This window comes from Ambystoma mexicanum, chromosome 6p (genome assembly GCF_040938575.1).
Source record: "Ambystoma mexicanum isolate Mex_15411 chromosome 6p, UKY_AmexF1_1, whole genome shotgun sequence".
Lineage (NCBI taxonomy): Eukaryota > Metazoa > Chordata > Amphibia > Caudata > Ambystomatidae > Ambystoma > Ambystoma mexicanum.
This window is the reverse complement of record NC_090935.1, coordinates 576208622-576230212: the sequence shown is the minus strand read 5'-3', so window position 1 is coordinate 576230212 and position 21591 is coordinate 576208622. Positions and strand designations below refer to the sequence as shown.

Below are 21591 nucleotides of genomic sequence, written 5' to 3'. Positions count from 1 at the left end.
GCAATGATGCGCAATCTCTGCCCATGGCTTCGCTTCCATTCCCACTAGTTACTTGAGCTGTCTATGCACCTGTTCTGGCAATACGTGACACAGGATGTGGGTGGTAGAGTAATGGCACAGATTTCCCCCCCGGCCCCCTTGTTTCCAAGGTCCACCGTTCCTGAATACTTTGAATGTAAGCAACTGGATCCTTGTCATCTTTCATCTTACGTGCCATAAATGCACCCATATCTAGGGATATTGTACCCTGAGCGCTTTCCAAACACCCCCCCCCCTACAATTATTAAATGGCGCTCCGTCATGAGCTGTGTTCTGTGCCATGACACTAGTATCCTGCTCTTGTCCAAATATCAGCCCTTTCCCCAGGAATGGCTGCTAGGAGACACTTAATGTCCCCTATTGCGAGAGTATTTCCTCCCGTCATCTTTTCTAGCTCATAAATCCATTTTCCTGCACCCGCCTCTAAACTAGGAAGCTTGCATATTAAATTATCCTTGTCCATCTAGGGCCAAGGGCTATACTGCGGTCTGGTCCCTGCTTTCTACAATAAGGGGAATTGTGTGAACCCAAATCTGCAATCGGCACCAATCGTCTGCCTATCCATAGTGGGGACAATGGTTCCCGATTGTCTTCTACCTTGCAATGACCTCAACCTGTTCACATACTGTGGCGAATCCCCTCTCCCACTATGTGATCGCCCTTTAGGTCGCTCCGAGTATGCCATGGGGTTTGGCATCCTATCTTTAGGTTGGTCTAAATCCGACCATCTCACTTCCCCGTATGTCTGCAGACATCCCTCGGGACCGCATGCACTTTCTCCCTCTTCCCCATGGAAGGATTCTCCATCTTCATCTGACATATCTAGTCCCCAACTAGTATGGCTTTTATCTTTCTCATCTCTATTTAAAGTCATCCTGTCTAAGGACAAGGCACTATGCTTGAGGCTAAACGGGCTTCCTTCTTTACCTCGTGTTTGGACACCTATAGATCAATCTTCTTTTCCTCTACTTCTCAATTCACTTATTGTCCTCATCTCCTGATAAGCTTTCTCCATCCTATCCCGATGCTTCCCATCTCAAAATTCTCATCTAGGCTTACCCTAGACGGTCCTGGCATTGCTCTTTGTGACAGGAGAAACTCCTCTTTGTCGCCCCATGATATTACTGGACTCGGTTCCATCAGCTCTTTCTCAATGCGATCAATGTCGCGTGCCGTCTGTCTCCTTTTTCGCTCCATTTCTTAATCTAATTCCCTTCGCTTCCTCGCTTCCCATCTAACTCTTTCCTCCTCCTGTCTTTTCCCTCTGCTTCTTTCGTTGGCTCTAGGCACCTCTTTGTCTTTGCATTCTTTTATCTCGTAATTTCTGTTCTTCTTCCTCTTCTCTCTTCTCATCTAGCCTGTCTCGTTCTTCAATTGCTCTCTGCCTGTTGTCATACTTTTTTGCTCTTCTGCCCTTTCTTTCTTAGTTGCTCTTCCTGATACATCTACTCTAGTCTTTGTCTACTCTTCTCCTTTTGTGCTCATCCTCTTTCAATTGTTTCTCTTGTCTTTTCTATCCTGTTCGTCTTGATCTTCCCCTTGCCCGACTTCCTCAATACTTTTCCCATCGAGCTTGAGCAATGTCTGTTGACCCATCCATTCGTTCTGTACGAGCGTAACCTTGTCAGCTTTATCTTTTTCTCCTTTCCAACTCTTAATTTCCCATTCTATATCTAGGGATACATTTGGTTGTTCACTTTTCTTCTCTTTGTCTTGTAAGCCCTTAAAAATCACCTCCTTTCCTATAGTCCTTTCTCTTTCTGGGCTCTTGTCACTGCTATAAGCAGGCGGTTCATGTATTGAATTACTATATCCTGTCACCGCTTTTAATTCCCTTAATGGATAAAATTAATCTTTTGTACTATCGCCATTTACTTCAGGTGCGTTAAGGGGAGCAGAAGGCTCGGTACCTTCCTCCCTACACTGATTGAGCATCCAGTCCTCAGTAGGCAGATCCTCTTGTTACTCCTGATACATTTTAGAGAGCTCTAAACTAGCTAGCCTTTTCGCTAATGTATTCCCTCTGTACGCAACGTGCAAGTATATAGTCATGTGTTGCAAAACCACTTTCGACAGTGATCCCCCTTGTGGCCATAGCATGAACATTTTATCTGTGGTACCCTTAACCCATTCCGCACTATACTATTTAAGCGTGGGTGCGTGTTTTGGCAATTGTTTGCAAAGATGCCTCAGTGGAGTAACATCCCCCATTGTGACGAGTCTCAATTGACTGTCGATACCTACTGTTGATTTACACAACATACGTTTCAGAAAAATAAATATGACCTGCACCAACAGTAAGCCTCTATTTCTCAGTTTACTCCAATCTAACTATTTCAGCCGGCACCGACAAGGACTAAAAAGATAGATAATAAGCTTTGATCTCTACTTAACACATCCTATCTTTGTCGTTCTTCGACACTCCACTTTTTTAATACACAAAATACACAAACCGACAAACTAGTCAACTTAAACATATATCTCCTCAGATCTCTTTGCTGCTATCACTTGCCCCTAAACTACTCCGTTAGGAGTTTGAATCATTCTCTCTCATAGATCTAAGTGCCGCCTAAGCACCCACTTTGGGTTTTGGAATGACTCCTTCTAGACGCTCCTAGGAATCTGGTATGTTAGGTTATTTATAACGTGCTTAATACCCAGACGTTTATAAACATGGACCCGGGGATCGAACCTGTGGTGCACTGTGTCGTCTTGCTTCCAAGGTGAGCACGTTGCCCGGGAGTTATCCTCCTATCCTCTGGGCTTCTATAGACGCTCCTCGTCCTATATTAACTAACCAAACCACAGTTACTTCTTTCTATTTCCACAATCCCCTATTCCCCATTGTTTGCCAGTCCCCTCAATCCACTCACCATTCGCCTTTCAGCTCCTGACACTCGGGATCATCTTCTCCTCCAACCGTCCAGCGGCGCCTTCGGTCTGCTCAGCGCCTGTAGAAACTACAAGGGATTTTGTGAAAGAGGTGCCCGTCTCACCTGTATCGGTCTTCTTGCAAGATTTCTTTATCGGCTGCTCTTCATAGGAAGCCTCGCGATCCGCCAGAGGACACCCCATAGTCCGAACATTTTAAAAGCCTACTGGTCGATGGGGCTTGATAACCATACTCTCCTGCTACAGAGTGAACCGATTAGGGTCGTTTAAAATGAGGTAACAGTATCTGAAATGGATGGGGATGCAGATCTTACTCATAGATCAATAATCAGACCGACCCAGGAAGTTGGCAAAATCAAGGCTGTTTTAACAAGTCTTTAAAACAGGGAGTACACCGGACATCAATGGACTCCGCACAGCTCGCTCAACGAGTTCCCTCGAAAACATTTCGTTAAAAAAAAACACTATCTTATACAAAAAATTCATCATAAGTGACATCATAATACGTGGCAAGAATAAAACAAATCTACCAGAGGATACGATAGGCTTAAAGGGAACATCTAAGTATACTTTCTATATGGGTTGGGGATCGTGATTGGGTCTCTAAAATCAGGTGCACAACTAAGCCCACCCCAAGTGCAAGTCATCTTCTGTGTCAGACTAATACACAACGTGCTATTGGCTTCTCAAACTATAGTGATCCCTTGCTATGTGGTCCTCTATAAATGGTTGGCACGGTTGTATCCTTCTGGAATATTCCACCTGCTAGCAGCACGCAAACTGGTACCCCACGTGCTGGGGGGTTGGCCTGGTCATGCCTCCCCACCCAATTAGCCCAACATCCATCATCACACCTGTAGTCTGCCATTCAATTAAATCTGTTTGAACTCAGCCTGGCAGAGGCTCACTGTGCATGAGAATAAAAGGGAGTGAAGGCATGGCCTTCTCTTCGGGTCTCAGTGTAGCTCGCCCCAAAGTCTATTTTCATCGGACCATGTGACTGGAGACCACTTTTTTGAGCTGTTTTGTTGTATTTAATACTATTATATGAAGACACTTTGGCACTTATAGTGCTTTTCCATTACACCTCAAACAGGAACTCGGCGTGCTTCTCACATTCATGTATCTTCTTGAGTAGATAACTAGACTCAGAGGCCCAGACTCTTGACACTGGGCCAGTCAAGCCTTCTTGAATCATCCTTCACCGTCAGCTATTCTATTTTGCTGCGCCACACTTCCATCCCTTTCATTCACGGGGTCCAAGTTTGCTAGAATGTGCCGTGGAACATCCAGATTCTATATATTCCTATATGTATATAGGAATATATACATATACATACACACACGCATTGGCGCATTGCCTGCAATCTACTCACTACGTAGCCAGCCTTATGATTACTTTGTCTACTTGCGTTACTGCGTCTGCACATTTGTAAAAGGGCTTGCATTTTCTTCAGTGCTTCTCCGCACGTGCAATCTGCATTTCTCTCCTGAAATGTTGCCTAATTCGCTATTTTCGTCATCAGATTCTATAAGGTCTATATTCTTCTTCATTAGCATCTCTTCTAGGTCGTCATTTCTGCTTCATGTGACGTCACCAGTCTTTACTTTCATTCATTTTCACACTTCTTCCGGAACCTCCGTCAGAAGACCGTCATTTCTTCGTGGATAAATAAAGGGTTTTCTCAGTGGATACCTTGTTTCAAGGACTCTTCACGGTATAGGTACCCTCACTGGTATTGCACATATTGCAATTTCTGGTTGTCAACATAATGGCAGAATGGGGGGTGGGGAGGACTTCCGGTAGAGGTACTTGGCTCCTTCTCTACACTTGATTTGAAAGGAATAGTAGCTATGAAGCATATCTCGATTGGGCGTTTTGAAATCAAAATTATTACTAAGATAGTGTATGCAGTAAAGTGGCAAGTGTACCCTTTCAAAAAACACACACCTTTCTTACAGGTTTTTAATTAGGTGATATTTATGATTGCTGATTATATAACTCTTGCTTTTATGGCAAACTTGTCAAAATAAAGCAACTCGTATACAATAATGTGTGTTATTAGTATGATGCAGTCTCTCAGCACCTTAATATTAACTGCTCGTTACTAACTGCACTTTACATCATTGTAGGGATTATAATCCATAGCCTCTTGGCTTTGTCAGCAGTTTGAACCATTCTCAACCACATATCCATTTCCCAGGATTTATTTCTATGGGATTTAAATGATGAGAGGATTGATGAGTCAGCCCATGGACCTGGTAACATCTGGTGCTTGTCACGTGTTTCTGTCTCCTTTTGTCGAGAGGGGTCCAGTGGTCTATCTTTCTCCAACAGTGATTCAACAGCAACCTGTAAACTCATTGGTAGTCTGGGTGGTGGAGTCATACTCTTGATTCAATTAAATGATTGGCCCAAGCGCATTCAGTCCATCCTTCCTTCCTTCCCATCATTCACTCTAACTTGGATGCTGTGACATGAAACAATGGGGAAAACATTTAGGATTTCACATTTTTGCAAATCCCCATTCACTGACTTTCTCCTTGCTGTTCAACGTCTGGGTTTCCCTCTACACAGCAAGATTTCAATACTCCTCTTGTATGCCACAGACTGTCCGGGAGACACCAAAGACTGTGCGGTAAATGCACACACAGCACTTTACAGAGTGGAAATGACATTAGACCATCAAGGTTGACACATGTAAGCACTAGTTGAGCTTCATGGCCAACGCAAATAGGGGTAATGCATAACAGGAAGGTAGTGTTTTTTGGGACTGAATTAGGATCTAAATATAAAAATTGTGGGCCTCCTAATGGAGAGCTATACAAATTCATAAATCTCAAATGTGTTAAGGGAGCACGGGAAGGAAAACTTTACCCACCATCCTTTCTTTCATTCATTGCTTGCACAGCTATTAACATAAGAATGACAGAGGTGTAAACTACAGTGTGGCATATATCTCTGGCGTACTATTAAACATGCTTAAAATAAAATTACTTAATCCGCCTCACAATGACAAATGGAGGGAGAGTATGGTGAATCTGAACTCTGCATATGGGCATTAAAACTGTACTTTTAGAATTCATAATGCCAAAGCTATACTACGTAATAGAATAAGCATCTAGGCATGTATCAAAAATCTCAAGAGTCCAGAGAGAAATCCTGAACAGTATATGGAGTGAAGCTTGAATAAGGACTTCTGGGTCAAAATATTCCTAAGCATGCCACAGAAATCAATTTTCCATTTGGTTCAGGAGATAAATGAAAGTGCTGCTGCTTTGGCATCAATGCATACAAAAATAATTATTGGTGGGGTGCATATCACAAAATGGAAAATATAAATGTCCAACAATGCAAAACAGTGCATATGTGGAATAATATGAGGCCTGAATACAAAATGTTTGTGTCCAGCGGCTGAAGGGATACGTTTTTTAAAGCCTGTCATTTTTAATGCACTGGATTATTTTAAATTGCAGCTTCAGAGAGGGTCGAAGCAAATTTATCAAAGACATAGTGAATTCAAATGCATAAGTCGCCTGAATTTTAAAATGGAAGGTCTTAATTTTACACGTTACTTGAAAACACACTGAAATTAGATACTTTTATAAGTAGATTTTTGAAACGTCTGATTGCCAAAGCTATGCACATTAGTTGTATTTTTCTATAAAATAATTATACTTGTAGATTAAATTTCAGCAAACTATAACATTCAGAGCGCTTCAGGTTGATAGGGTCAATAAAAGGACCATCATTCAATACTTTTCGATACTAAACATACAGTCCCAAGAACAGACCATATCGTACTTGCCTGTTTGGCCTGCATTATTGAAGAGCAAAGATTCAATGAGGGTTTCATCATGTCCAGGATCAACCTAACGGAATCAAAAGTCTGATGAGGGTCAAGACATACAACAAGACATGATGCTAAACAAAATAAGCATTCAGTTATACCATTAACAAATGCCCCCAAAGTAGAATACCACTTTCAACATAAGAGCTACCTTAGGATCCAGACTTTAGGAGGATCTAAATAGCAGTAAACAAGTGAGACAAAGGTAAAACAAAGTAAAAAATTTAAAATTTAAATCAGACCTATTTAGCTAACCATTTTTGAAAGCGAATAGTATCTTCAGGAGAAATTAAGTAAAACAGAAGCACCAGAACTGAATGCCTTATAAAATGAAAAGCAACAAAATGCTGACCTCTAGCAGATGTGAACAAATGTTTTTCAATTTAATTCAATGCAGAAGTAATTATTGTAACAAGTTTCATTTAGCGAAATTCAAAGATCTGGACATTGTCATGATCCACTTTGAGTGCATTGCAGTCGACATTAATTATGTGAATGCCAATTGGCCATTTCGTTGCTAGAAGACCTCCCAGGAATAGTTGCGGAAAAACAGTAGTTACATTAAAACAAGAAATCAAAAGAAGTACAGGAGCAAAGACACAACTCAAGACTAAGGCACTGGCAATACAATACGTGTAGCTATCTGAAAACTATAATCACCTTGAGAGTCCTTATTTTTTGCCAATTATCTCCATATCCAGTGTTCATGGGTGCCACCATTTAAGGCCAAGCTTCTGTACAACACTAAGATCTACATTTCGAGCTTGTATGCTTCAATTGTGTCTTAAGAACACAATTCTATTCCTGTTTAATCAAGTGTGAAAGAAGTGATGGCTTGCGGTTCAGTCAAACTAGCAGAGATACATTTTTTTGTCAAAACCTTTCTTGAGTGAAACAGACTTTAGTTACAGTCTTGCCATTTTGAAAACATCACTAAATTCAATTTATGGCCTAAGCAGTGTAGTGTATTATACGTTTTATTTTTAAATGTATTTTATTGTTTTAACTTTACATCCGCTTCTGATAACAAATATAGTAATGAGCAATTGACATGACTAGTCTGCCTGACAGTGTCCCATTCCCCCCACCCCCAACAATTAAATTGCGAACTATTCATACTGCTGAGGGATATGGTGCTAAACAGTTCCGTTTGCATGTGGATCTGTAGGGCATTGTTCTGCAAGTGTCTGTTCCAGTTCCTACTGGGAGGTGTGGGCTTGTGTGGTAGCGAGCACTTCTTGCAGTAATATTCTCCAGAATTTAATGTCTGCACTTCCCTCCCCTTGACCTTGGCGGGCCGCTTGTTGCCATACTGCAGTCTCTGCTGTAGTCCACTTCTGTAGGTCCTGCCACCATAGGCCAACGTCTGGACTCTTCTGTGCTTTCCAGCCCATCGCTATCCTGCACTTTGCCAATGCGTAGGCCAGGTCCTTCAGTATGCAGATGTGCCTCGCTCCTCTTGGGCGTGGAAATATCCCCAACAGACAATTGGAGGGGGATTGTACTTGTAGGGTTATGGCCGCATTGGATAGCTTCTGTGCTATCCCTTCTCAATACTGCTTTATCTGAACATATGCAGCAAATCTGCGTTTGGGACAGAGGTGCCTGTTTGAGTGATTGAATTTCGAAATTTTCTGGGGCGTCAGATACGCCCTGTGTGCTATATATAGTTGTAGGAGTTGCAGTATGGCATTACATGACGCTTGTTTGTAATATGAAATCGCCTGTTGCCATTTACTGTCCGTGAATTGTTCTTGCATGTCCTTCTCCCACATTTGGCGGACTTGTACTGTGTGATCTGCCTGTTGGGCTAGGAAGCGTTCGTATAACAGATACTGCATGCTCTCCCTCTGATACATCATACAGTGTTTCCACTGCTACCTTGGCCTCCAACTGTCAAACTGTGGGCCATCTCTGCTTGAGTGCCCCTAGCAGCCTGGTGTGCATAATGTAGGTGCACACGTGTAACCCGGTGTCTGCGATGAGGGTTTGGAAGTCAATCACAATCCCTTTGTGTAGCAAATCTCCCAATGTCACTATTCCTTTGGGCTCCCAGTACTTTCTGATGACGGTTCTGTCCGGTGGGTTGTTCTCCATCAGTGTGATCAACGGGATCTGGGGGGAGTAAGGTGTCGTATTCCCCATCAGTTTGCAGGTCCTGTGCCATAGGCTCCTCCCCAGTGCCAGCAAATGTGGGGGGCGTTGCAAGGGTACCAATATCACTTTGTTTATTTGATAAAGCGCACCAAACCCTCAGGTAACTGGCCGCAACATTACAAGTATGCTTGAAGCTTAGTTACGGATCACATAGGGTACGTACATACAGGAAATAAACAGAATTACTGCCACATAGTTTACAAAGAGGCTAGTGGCCGTATATGGGTGTTACATGAATACAGTCGAATGGTGGAATAGTAACAGATACATTGAGAGTGGTATGTCCTAACAGGCATTGGGTAGCAAGTGCAGTCATGGTAGAAATACAGGAAGAGATAGGTTTAGTCGATAGCAACAGGTTTAGGAGTCGTTAGTTCAAATCCAGGTGAGGACTTTCCGTCAAAATCTGGAATAAGGTTGGCCTGTTCTGAGATCTAAGGGGAGTGCATTCCAGGATTGCGCCGCTATAATCGGGAAGCTAGAGCCGCCAGCTGTGGTGCGTTTAAATCTAGGAATCTCTAAGGTGTGGGCGTTGGCAGATCTCGTGGGGTGGGCAGCGAGTCTCTTGTTTATTCCTTCTACAAGATAAGGTGGAGCTATGTTGTTCAGACATTTGGACGTCAGAGAGAGTGTTTTTAGGAGGATCCTGTTGTTAATCTTAAGCCAGTGAACATCTCGTCTAAATGTAGAGATGTGATCTATGTTGGGGATATTTAGAGCTGCTCTAAGGGCGTTATTTTGAAGTCTTTGCATTTTGTCAATAATGTACTTATTGGCTCCCGCGTACAGGGCATTGCAATAGTCCAGTCTGGATATTATGAGTGCATTGGCCAGAGTAATGCAGCTGGTTTCAGAGAGAAATGGTCTGCAGGCTCGGATCAGTTTGCAGGTATAAGCTGTAAATGATGCTAGTGAGTTGACTTGCTTCTTGCGAGTAAGTGCAGAGTCAAGGTAGAAACCTAGGGTTTTGACTGCGGGCATCACTTTGATGACGTTATTGTCAATGTTGAAGGAGGCATAGCTGGGGTTAAGTTTTTTAATGGCCACCTCTGAACCTAGGATCAGTAGCCCCATTTCGTCGTCATTCTGGCAGAGGCCATGCAATGCCAAACATGCCTGAATGAGGAGGTATATCTTATTTACGAAGGCCAAGTTCTCCAGAAATTTGCCCGAAAGGGGAATGAGGATCTGGGTGTCATCTGCGTAATTAGTGTAGGTGACGCCCAATCTATCCAACTTGTTGAACAGGGGCTTAGTAAAGATGTTATACATGGTGGGAGAAACACATGATCCCTGGGGTACGCCACAGGAGACTTGTATGGGACCAGCAGCTGCTGATGGGGAGAAGACTCATTGTACAGTTAGCTAGGAAGGACTGAACCCAGGTTATGGCATCACTTGAGAAATGGGCAGCCAACCTAAGGTGGTTGCATAAGACTGCGTGGTCCACCAAGTCAAAGGCTGCAGATAGGTCAACGAGGAGTAGCATAGCTGATTTCCCGTTGTCCTTCAACTCGTCAATTTGGGTCTTGAGGTCAATTTGGGTCTTGAGGTCTATTAAGGCTGTTTCCGTGCCATGGAGAGGGCAGAAGCCAGACTGGCGTGATCCTAATAGGTGGTTGACTTCCAGGTAGTCCTGTATTTGCAAGTAAGCTACTCTATTGATAATTGTAAGTAAGAAGGGGTCTGTGGTGATGGGTCTATAGTTGGTCGGGATGGAGGGATCTAATGTTTGTTTTTTGAGCAGCGGGAGCACCCAAGATTTTTTGAGATTATTGGGCACTGAGTTCGTCTTGAATGAGGCATTGATGAGCTTCGAGATGAAAGGGGCTAGGTCTCTAGCCGCATCCTTTATAATTTGGGCCGGGCAGTTGTCTCCTTTGCAGTATGAGGGTTTTAACAAGAGTATGATTTTTTCTGTCTCAGCGATAGAAATTTTCTTGAAGCTAAAGGGTAGGGTGGTACTGTCCAGTGTGACTAGAGGGGGTTGCTGCTCAGGTAGGAGCAATGAGGCTTTCTTTTTAGCAATTTTAAGTTGGAGGGAGGTGATTTTAATCGAAAGAGCATTTTGTATGTCAGTACACCAAGGCTTATCCTTGGGAGTGTTGTCAGTCTGTGGTATCGGGGATTCCATTTCACGAAGGATAGAAAATAGTTCCTTGGTGTCCCATTTCACCTAAGATATTCTGTCATTAAATATATCCTTTTTTGTGCCAATTATTTCCTTTTTGTACAGTTTGGAGAGGTTAGTTAGCTTGGCTTTCTTTGGGAAGAAGGGGCTGCAGGTGGGCCGAAGCAAGGGCGTGTCTTGGATTGGTTCATCGGAAAGCCAACCTGTGACGAATTGCACCTGGCTTACTATAAAATATCATTCAAAATTGGGAACTCCTATGCCCCCCCTGTTCATACAGCCTTTGCAGTATGGCCAGTGCTAGCCTACTTCTATGATTTTGCCACAGAAACATTCTGGATGTTGTGTCTAGCATCGTGAAGAAGCTTTTTGGGATGTTAAGCGGGACATTGGTGAAGTAGTGTAGTAGTCTGGGGAGGACTACCGTTTTCAGTAGCGCAGCCCTTCCCATCAGTGCAAGAGGTAGCCTTGCACAGAAGACTATCGATTCTGTTACGCTTTCTACTGCATGCAGTGTGTTATGTATTCCACATGAGGGTCGTGATAAAAGTCAATACCTATGTACCCGAAACGTGTCTGTGGTCCAGTTCACAGGCAGCGTAGGCAAGGAGTTATTCTTTTTCCCCTCTGAGTCCCGCGAGCGGTAAAGGGAGGACTTGTGTCTGCTGATTGTGATGCCTGAGAGTTCGGCACGTCTAGTATGTATTGCAAGTTAGTTTCTGGGTGTTGTATGTATAATAACATGTCGTCCACGTATAGCGACAGGCGGTGCCGTCGGCCGTGTAAATGTATGCCTGCTTCTTTATATTTGTTGCAGAGGTATATTACTCTTGGTTAGAGAGCAAGGGTGAATAACATAAGGGGCAGTGGGCATCCCTGCCTAGTGCCTTTCTCTACTGTCCATTGTTCAGATATTTGGTTGCCTGTCTTCACGCTGGCAATTACTGTACAGTAATTGTACCCATCTGATATACTTTGGCCCTATGCCAAATCACTATAGTGTTGCCAACAGTCATGACCACCTGACTGAATCAAACGCTTTAAATGCGTCAAGCAAAACCAGTGCATAGTGATTTGTACTGGTGTTGGTGTAATCTATGATATAATGTAACCTACAAAGGCTCCACGTTGTGTTCCCCCTGGAACATATGCCGTCTGATCTGGGTGTATCAGTTCTATTATCAACTTTTTAAATCTGTTCGCAAGTAGCGCAGTAAGTATCTTCCCATCTTGGTTTAACAGTGACAATGGCCTGTGCGAGCAGCACTCCGTGGCGGTTTTGTCCAGCTCGAGTAGGGGAATAATAATGAATTCCCTCAATGACAACCGGAGGGTGCCTTTTTTATATGCTTCGTTTAGTAAGTGGGGTGTTTGTTCGCTTACATACTCTTTGTAAAACTAGCTCGGCAGCCCATCCGTGCGTGGAGTTTTGCCCGTTGGCAATTCCCTGATCGTAGCTGATAGTTCATTGACAGTAATGGGGGCGTCCAGCATTGCTGTGGCTATAGTGTCTATCCTTGGGAATCCGATTTGGGAGAGGGCTTCCTCTATTCCTGGGGCTTGTACCACTGAGGTGTCTACGTATAACGCTTTGTAGTATTCGGAGAAGGTCTTATTTATATCTGCTTGTGTGGTGCATAGGACGTTATCTCTATTCATGACCGATTGAATCATGTCTATTTTGGTATAGCCTCTCCGGTTTGTCTCCCTCAATGTATTTGGCGTAGCTTAATGTGCCCAGGCTGTCCCAGTGTTTGTGACATTCTTGTTTCAACCTGATCTTGTCAGGAGTGGGGTCTGTAAGGTCATCTGTGATATTTTCTATGTCTTCCAGGGCTTTTTCAGCTTTGGATAGTTCTTCTGCCATCGTTGCTTGTATCCCCCTGCTTTTGATATGGCTTCCCCTCTGATCACTACTTTGAAGGCTTCCCATAATATCCCAGTGGAGGATATACATTGCCGGAGTTATTCGCAAAGTAACCGCTGATCCTTTCCTTAAGGTGTCCCCTAAATGCTGCATCTTTCAGGGATTGACCTCTCATTAGCCAGGTTCTCTCTGCTAGTGCTCGCACATCTTGTCACAGAAGGCCCACGTCAGTGAGGATGGCATCCATTGTGCCTTCCAGCAAGGTTTTTAAGGCTGCTATTGCTGCCAGGATGTGGTGGTCTCCCCCGGTCTGCTCTGCCAGTGTTGCTTGAGTTGAACCTGCCATATTAGTGGCTACTGTTGTCACTGCAGGCTTCGCAAATGTGTCGATAGTGGCCTGCTTGGACCTGTTCTTGGGCGCTTTGGGAGGCATATGTGAGGACCTTGAATATGGTTGGTGTTCTGCGGCCGTGGTTCAGCGGTTGAGCTTTTTTGCGGCACTCAGTGCGGCTTTTAGGCCTCCTTGCCGTTATGCTGTGCTGACTTTCCGCTGAGCGTAGTGCAGTATGGTTCTGTTTGGCCCAGGCGTTCTGCCTTGCGCCTCTGTTTCGAGGTTAAAGTAATGGGTGTCAGACGTGTTTGTGGCGGTACCTGGTTGTGAGTCCAGGGTTTTGCTACATGCTACGTTCCGCTTGTGTGCTTTAGTGGCCCCTTGTGGGGTGTCAGCCGCCTGTGCCGTGATCCAACCCTGGAACACTGTAGTAATGCTGTCCGCGGCTTAGTTTAGCCCCTGTTTCGGGGATACGAGCCCCTTGTCCCTCACACACTTGCTTCTCCGTATTTTTCACTGGGGCACGCCTTTGCTGCAGGCATTTTACCTGTCGTTTCTGTGCATTTATTAGTCTGTTTGTAGTGGGTTTGGTTGTGTTTTTTAAAAAAAATATATATATTTTTTTCGGGGGGCCCCTCCCCCTCAGATGTTGCCGGCGTGCTGTTCCACCTGTTGTGCTCGCAATCAAGTCCACCCTGGGCTTTCAGCGCTCGTTAGTTGGTGCGCGCCCAGGGACAGGAGCCTTCAGAGGCACATCCGACACCCTGGAAATGCGTGGCACAGCACAGAGACAGAATGGTTATTTCCTACTTCGTAGGTTCGTCAGTGACCGCTGCAACTGTGCGCTCTCTCCAGCTTCTGTTGTCTCCCACTTTTCCCAGGGTTGCCGTTGCACTCTGCTCCCTACGCTTGTTGCTTGGGGGTTCTCGTAGAGCAGACCTGCGTCGTTCTCAGGATCGCGGGGCTGCCTCGGGGCCTGCGCTGTATGCATGCCACCATCTTGGCCACCCGCTTTGCTTGCAGAGGTCCTGGCGGGACTGTGGCTTAATCCAGCTCTGTTATCTTACACGGGCCGCCTCGCTTTATGCCTCAGGTGTTCGCATGCAATCTGCAGCCACAGCTGGGATCTAGTTTCACCAGTGCACGTCACTTTGGCTCAGATTAAAACGGATCGAGCAGCAGCAGTTCAGAGTGTATCTTTACTGCATGGCGGTAAGACACCCCCACAGTGCATTATAAGTTGTGACTATTTTGAATTTTGTTGTCCAAATCTTCCATAAATGCCATATTGTTTCTCCATCCCCTTCATGTACCAATTCACATGAAATCCTTTCCCTTGTGGAACTAAATACATTTAGTGTTTTTCCAGCATCATCCAAAAGGAATGGAAACGTCTCAATTACTTACCAGCAATCATCATTACTCTTATTTTTCCTTCCTAGTCCCAGACCTTTTCTATTATGAGATGACTCTACCTCAGACAGTCATCTTTGAGGCCCATCAAACAGAAATATGAACACCAAACAAATTAGGCTATCTCCCAAAGATCTTTCTCTTCTGATCCCTGTTGAAACTCAATACTCACCATGGAAGAGGTTTTTAAGGGTGGCCCGAAAGAAGTCTGAAGGGGGGCGTGGTGGTTTGCTTTAAAAAAAGAAAATGATTTGTGACTGATTTTAATAAATAGAAGTTTTGGCATTTGGGGCACAGACAAAAATATTTGTTCATCAACTGAGTGTATGCATGGAGAAATTTGGAAATTCTCTGGCTATCTGAGGCATAGTACTGGCAGGCCCTGGAGCAGATTACAATGGGATGGTCTCAAACAAGTAACACCGACTAACGAAGTAGTACCTCCAATAGTTACCTCTCGCTCAAAAACATGTAACACAAAGAAACCAAAGAAAAGTCGCAGAACCTGAAAAAGTGATGACGAGATCCATAGAGGAACCAAGTTGACACCTGGCTGAATGCAGAGACAAACGTGGCTAAGATTTGAGATACACTTCGCTTCAGAGAAAAACCCCAAAACAGACTACCCGACAATGAAACCTTTGGTCCAAGAGACTTGGGATTAGTCAGTGTATGAAGAATCGGCACCCTCGCATCAAAACAAGTGAAGAACCCTCCCCCCAAACTCTACGGTTAGTCTGATGTATCTGGGGAGATGTACAGAGAGGCGATTCGGGAACTGCACTGAAAACAACTGTAGAGACAGACACATTTTCAAAGAAAATTCATGTCCCTAAAGTGAGGTGGAAAAGGCACTTGAGGAGATCAGAGGGGGACACTCCGGCCAAGACCAAACACATAGTTTGGACCACGCGCTCACACTCATTTTGACGATCTCCTGTGTTGTTCCTTCTCCTCTATTCTGCAGACAAGACTATCAGAGCATGGCCCTTCGGAGGGTGGGCGGGGGGAGGGGAAACAGTGCCATGGTGAATTCTTCATCCTCGAAGTGAATATCACAAGAAACTTAGCCCCTGGCATGAAAGCAATTATACCAGAAGGCATCTATCTTTAGGGTGCAAAGGTTTTGAAAAAAGCAATACTCCAGGACAGCAATACACTGAGCCATAAGTGGAGAACCTAAAGGTTAAGTGTTTGGGAAAACAGACAGTTAAAGATGCATAGGACAGGTGTGAGCAAAGTTCACCTTCTAGCCGGAAGAGGAACAATCCCTACATAAGGACAGTAAAAGAGGAGATTGAAGCAAGGAATGATCCTAAGTTTATGTGTCTCTGCTCAATGCAGGGCTTGAACTTACAATGCTAAGGCTCTTTCCAAAGGGCTAGAAAGATTCTCAGATCAAATCTTGTTGCAAAGCAGGTCTTTACTTATGGAGCGAAATCAGAACTACATATGCTTTATCCAAAAAAGAAAATGTCACTGTTATAGACAGACAGACAGTATTGCCAGTGGCAATTTATTTATGTACAGCTATAAAGAAATGAACAGAAAAACACCATCCCAGTAAATTGCCGAGAACACAGATGTCCCATGGTTTTACGCAATGAGAATCATACATAAAACAAGAAGATACTGTTAAGCAAAAACCATCTTTTTGCACCTTTCCCTGCTTAGATTCCTATGGGAGCCCGGATCTTTTTGCTCGTTTTGAACCCTGTCCTAACTTTTTGGAGGTCAGTAAAGCCTTCCGATTAACTTCCCTGGCCCATTTTGCTCATTCTTTTTGGGAAACTGGCTATTTAGGAATTGTTGTACTTTTACAATTGCACACATCACCTTACAGTGAAGTGCAGTTTGGATACTTTGTACCCTTACAACCTTTTATATAATAGCTCTTTGGTTACTCAGACAACATGCCCAAGATAAGCTGGTGGCAACTGTGTGATTTATATCTTTTTTAAAATATTTACTTGTGTACTTTTGCATTTACAGCAAATGGCTACTAAAGGCGGCTAGCGCCCTAAAATGGATGTACCAAAAGATTTTGCCTTTACTCATGCATTTCTTTGGCCTTCTTAGGTCAGGAAATGCCTACTATGGGAATCCCTTTACCGGGGAAAGCGGTGGCTAGTGAAGACAAAGGAGGCTTTATGTGTGTGAGCCAGAGGAGGGGGCTGGGATTGTCTGTTCCCAGTCCACATCATCTGGCACACAAAGGTTTGATGCTGGACGGATGCTATTAGCAGTGGTTGTCCAGGATTGGACAATCCTGGACTGTTGGAATGTCGCGCCTAGAAACACTTGTGTACAGCTGCATTATAAATTACTTATATCATAACCAGACCGTTACCATTGGTGGACTTGTTGCTAGCCTGAATCTTGCATATAAGGAGGGATCATGCAACTGTTCATGAGATCATCGTCGGAACCTAGACTTCTACGAAGAAGAGCACCCCATTGGCAACCCGAAGATGACCCCTGCACTTGACCATTAGACTCCAGCGATTGGCCTGGTGATGTCCTGTTCCTCTGCCTGATCTCTGAAGACCCTTGCTGGTGCTTCGACTTGTTGGAACAAGCAGTCCTGGCCCCTATTCAAGGAATCATGCCTTTGGAAGTATCCCTGGACCACCTGGTAGACTGACCAGCTATCTGCTGGGCTACCGCACGGCAGTAGTTCTCAGCACAGACTTGGAACTTGGAAGAGCTTCAGTTTATGCTACACGTCGCATGCTCCTGCATTTTCATCCGAACCATGCCAAAAGAAGTGCGGTGCTGGAGTTTTTTATGTGTTCGCTGCTGTATGATCACCTGCCGCCGCCTGACTGTGAACAACTTTGTTGGAACACTCCTTAAAGACCGTGAGTTGTCCAGAGGGGGTGTCCACAAAAGTCTTCATCTTTCTACATTTGGGGTTTTCTTCTGGAAGATGTCTGGAACAGTTTGCTGTGCAACGTGACCAAATCACCACACAGAAAAGTGACCTCTGCACCTGTGACCCCTGGACCTTCCTCACCTAACTAAACACAGGGATTGTTTTCAAAACGCATTCCGGAAACCGCCAGTGGTATCAGGAAGAATTGCAGTCAGGGAGTTAAGTTAACATACCCGTTTCTGTCCCCCCACATACCATACGGTAACATTAGGCATAAAGCCCTTGACCTTAACACCCTCTGACTAAGCCTCTGGTCTTTGAACATGGGCTACGGATCCTTGCCTAGATCTTACCTGGTGAATAGGATAGAGTGGGTTACTTAACTGTAATTGGGTGAACGTGTTGTCTCGAGAGGATAGCTCAGGGGCAATGCGCTCGCCTTGGACGCAAGACAACGTAGAGAAACACAGGTTCGATCCCCGGGTCCCAGCTTAGAGACCTCTGGTTATTAAGCGCGTTATAAATAACCAATTATAGTTATAATTATGTAATGTGGTCTTGTACTGTGCTCCGCTGCCACTTGTGCAGTCTCCTGGTGCTCTGGCGGATCGGTAGTGGAAGGAGGGTCGCGGGAGGCGGGTTTTGTTAGTAGAATTGAGAGCGAGGAAAGCAAGAGAACTTTGATGTGCTGTCGGCAGATTCAGTTCGGAAAAAACTGTCCGAGTGTCGGTGCATTTTGGTTGGTAGCAGTCACATGGTGTTGGGGTATGATTGTGCATGGGTGCTTTGTGTGTGCTTGTGTTTGGTTTCTTGTTGGGTTTCACGAATAATGTGTGGTTTGTGGCGCGATAGAGGTAGGGCTATGTCAATGTTAAAGGATATTCGTACCGTGCACCATCACCCCCGGAGCGGTCCCCTGGCGCTCTGAAAAGGAAAGAGGGTGGGTTAATGGGACTGAGTGGGAAAAGTGTAAGAGAGCAGTGATGTGCTGTAGGCAGCTTCAGTTCGGTTAGCACAGTTCGCTGAGCTTAAGTGTGCTTTTCGGTCGGTAACCGTTGTGTTCTGTTATGAGAAGCTATGTATGATTTGTTTTGTTGTTGCAGTCTAGTGAAGTTTGTGTGGTTTGCTGTGCTTTAGGGCTGTGGTTATGTTTGGTTATAGTTTGAGAGGTGAATGTATAGGGGTGAGATTGTTAGTGAGTTGATTATTGGCCTCAATATCTAGATCTGATATGTGCTAATTTCCATGTTCTTTCTAGATGTGGGGCGTGAATATCTCCCCATTTATATCCACATGCAGCATTTGATAATATTCATAATCGCATCCAGAAGTGACGCGAGCCAACACTCATAATTCTGTCTAAAATGAGGCAATGGATAGTATTCACAATTCTATTTAAGTGTGGCAATGGCTAATATTCACAATTATATCTGTAAGTGTGGCACTTGCTAACATTCTCAAACCTGTCTATGAGTGACCCAAGCCAACATTTATGGTCTTACCTAGATGTGACGCGAGCTAATATTTACAATTCTGTCTAAATGTGGCAGTGACTGATATTTTCAGGTGTATCTACATATGGCACTGGCTAGCATTCACAATCCTGTATAGATGTGATGCAGGCTAATATTCACAAATCTATGAAATGTGGTAGTGGCTAACATTTACAATCCTGTCCAGATGTGACGCAGGCTAATATTCCCAAATTGGTCTAGGTGTGGCAATGGCTATTATTCGCAATTCAATCTAAATGTTGCAATATTAACATTCACATTTCTGTCTAGATGTGACGTAGGCTAATATTCACAAATCTATCAAATGTGGCAGTGGCTAACATTCACAATCCTGTTTCGATGTGACACAAGAAAATATTCACAAATCTGTCTAGATGTGACGCAGACTAATATTCCCAAATTGGTCTAAGTGTGGCAATGGCTATTCGCAATTCAATCTAAATGTTGCAATACTAACATTCACATTTCTGTCTAGATGTGATGCAGGCTAATATTCACAAATCTATGTAGATGTGACGCAGGCTTATATTTACAAATCAATCTAGATGTTAAGCTGGTTAGTATTAACATCATAGCCTGATATGTTTTGAGGGTGAGTAGAGTGCCAGGGCTTCAGCAGTACAGCGATTGCTGTACTCCCCACCCGAGCCACACCTACCTTGGTAGTCACTGCTGGTTGATGGCTGGCCACTGGCTTCCTCTGCTGACACCTGCAGACACAATATGGAGCCGCCTCTGTAGGAGCTGTCCTTTGCCTTGGGGCTGCACGGGAAGGTCATTGAAGACCAGTAGGGGAGGTGGCCGGGCTGGGAGACGGGAGGGAAGGGGTACGGGGAAGCGGCAAAGGCAGTCGAGGGAAAGGGACAGAACAGGGCCCGGGCAACAAAAATAAACTATACCTGCTCAAAAGCAGAGGAGGATCTTGCAGCCAGATGGATTTACCTTGCCATGCAAAGTTAAAGAAGCGTGCACGGGGTCTACAAGCCTGGTTGGCCAGGAAAACACACAGACAAATTCACCAATCAGGGGAGGGGGGGCAGGCTGGGAGGCAGGAAGGAAGGGGAACTGGGAAGCGGCAAAGACATTCAGGTTATGTTTAGTTTAGAGCTTGAGGGTAAGGATGCAGAATGTTGAGTTTTTAGTAGTTAGGCCATAATGCATTTCCTACTCCCCAAAATTCATTCAAGTTTGATACATTTCCTTGTCGCAAAATAAATCAAACTGTAGCACAATCCCTACCCCACAGATCCATCTCAAGGAGACACATTTCCTACCCCCAAAATACAGCTATGTGCAACAGATTTCCCTCCCCCAGAATACATCCAAGTGTAATACGTTTCCCACCCCACAAATCCATCTAAGTGCAACACCTTTCCTACCCCAATAATTCAGCTAACTGCAACACCTTTCCTATCCCCGAAATCCATCTAAGTGTAACACACTTCTTACCCTCAAAATACAGCTAAGTGTACCATATTTCAATTACCCCAAGTATAGCTAAATTCAATACATTTCTTATCCCCAAATCCATCTAAGTGGAACCTATTTTCTACTCCAAAATTCATCTAAGGGTAACACATTTCCTACCCTTAAATTACAACTATGTTCCGTACACAGATAACTCCCAAGAATTCTATTGGGCTATATGGGGTTGAGGCAGGTAGTCTACATAGTGTTATAATAATATGATGGTTTTAATGTAGAAGTGGCAGAATTTTAGTTGAGCACAGTAATAGCTGTATTCACCACCTGTGCCACCTTTCCTTAGTATTAGCTGAAGGGTGCTTCGTCTGTCGATCATGGGCAAATCGTGAGAAGAGCTTCCCAGATGGAGCTGTCCTTTGCCTCGAGTCCTTCACCGGCTGCCCGGGCATGGCTGCCCAGGGCAGATACATGAAGAGGGAGAGCTTCTGGTCACAAGACCACAGCACCCGGCTTATCCGCATAGGGGACGGCGGGCAGTCTGAGTGGGGAGAGGAAGGGTGCTGGGAAGCACGGATGTAAAAAGAAAAGAAAGGGGAGGTGGGCACCACAGACGAAAGGGAGAGGAGTGGAGGGCCAAGAGGGTGGACGAGTAGTAGCTTACCTGGTGTGTTCGGGGCACTTCGCAAGTAAGGAATGGCCGTGCCAACTGGATGCAAGCAGAGGGGAAACCTTGTTGCCTGGATTCTGGTCAAGAGATTATAGTTATGTTAGGTTTTGTGGTGTTGTACAGCACGCTGATGCCGCTTGCGTGGTCTCTTGGCTACCAAGAGCTACTATCTGAGAAGAAAAGAGGGCTGGAGGGGAGTTAGTGGGATAATGAGGGAGAAGCGCATGAGCATTGATGTACTGCTGGTAGCTTCAGTTCGGGTTGTATCCAGACTCCAAGGTTTACTTTTGACTTGTATGTTCCCACTGCATAATTTCTGAAAATTATAACTGAAGAGGCTTTATAGTGTAAATTGTGACTTTTGGGCACGAGGGACCACACAATTTTACGGTTGACTGCATCAGATTGAGGGAAACTGCAATTGTGCTT

General features: G+C 44.5%; 1 protein-coding gene across 1 annotated transcript in view; it reads right to left on the bottom strand.

The window, feature by feature from the left end:
• CENPH (centromere protein H) overlaps positions 1–21591 on the bottom strand; it is a 600657-nt gene that overhangs the window by 231385 nt on the left and 347681 nt on the right. The window contains exon 8 of the mRNA XM_069627395.1: positions 6741–6804. Coding sequence (XP_069483496.1) covers positions 6741–6804 — 64 coding nt within the window. The remainder of the gene's footprint in view (positions 1–6740; positions 6805–21591) is intronic.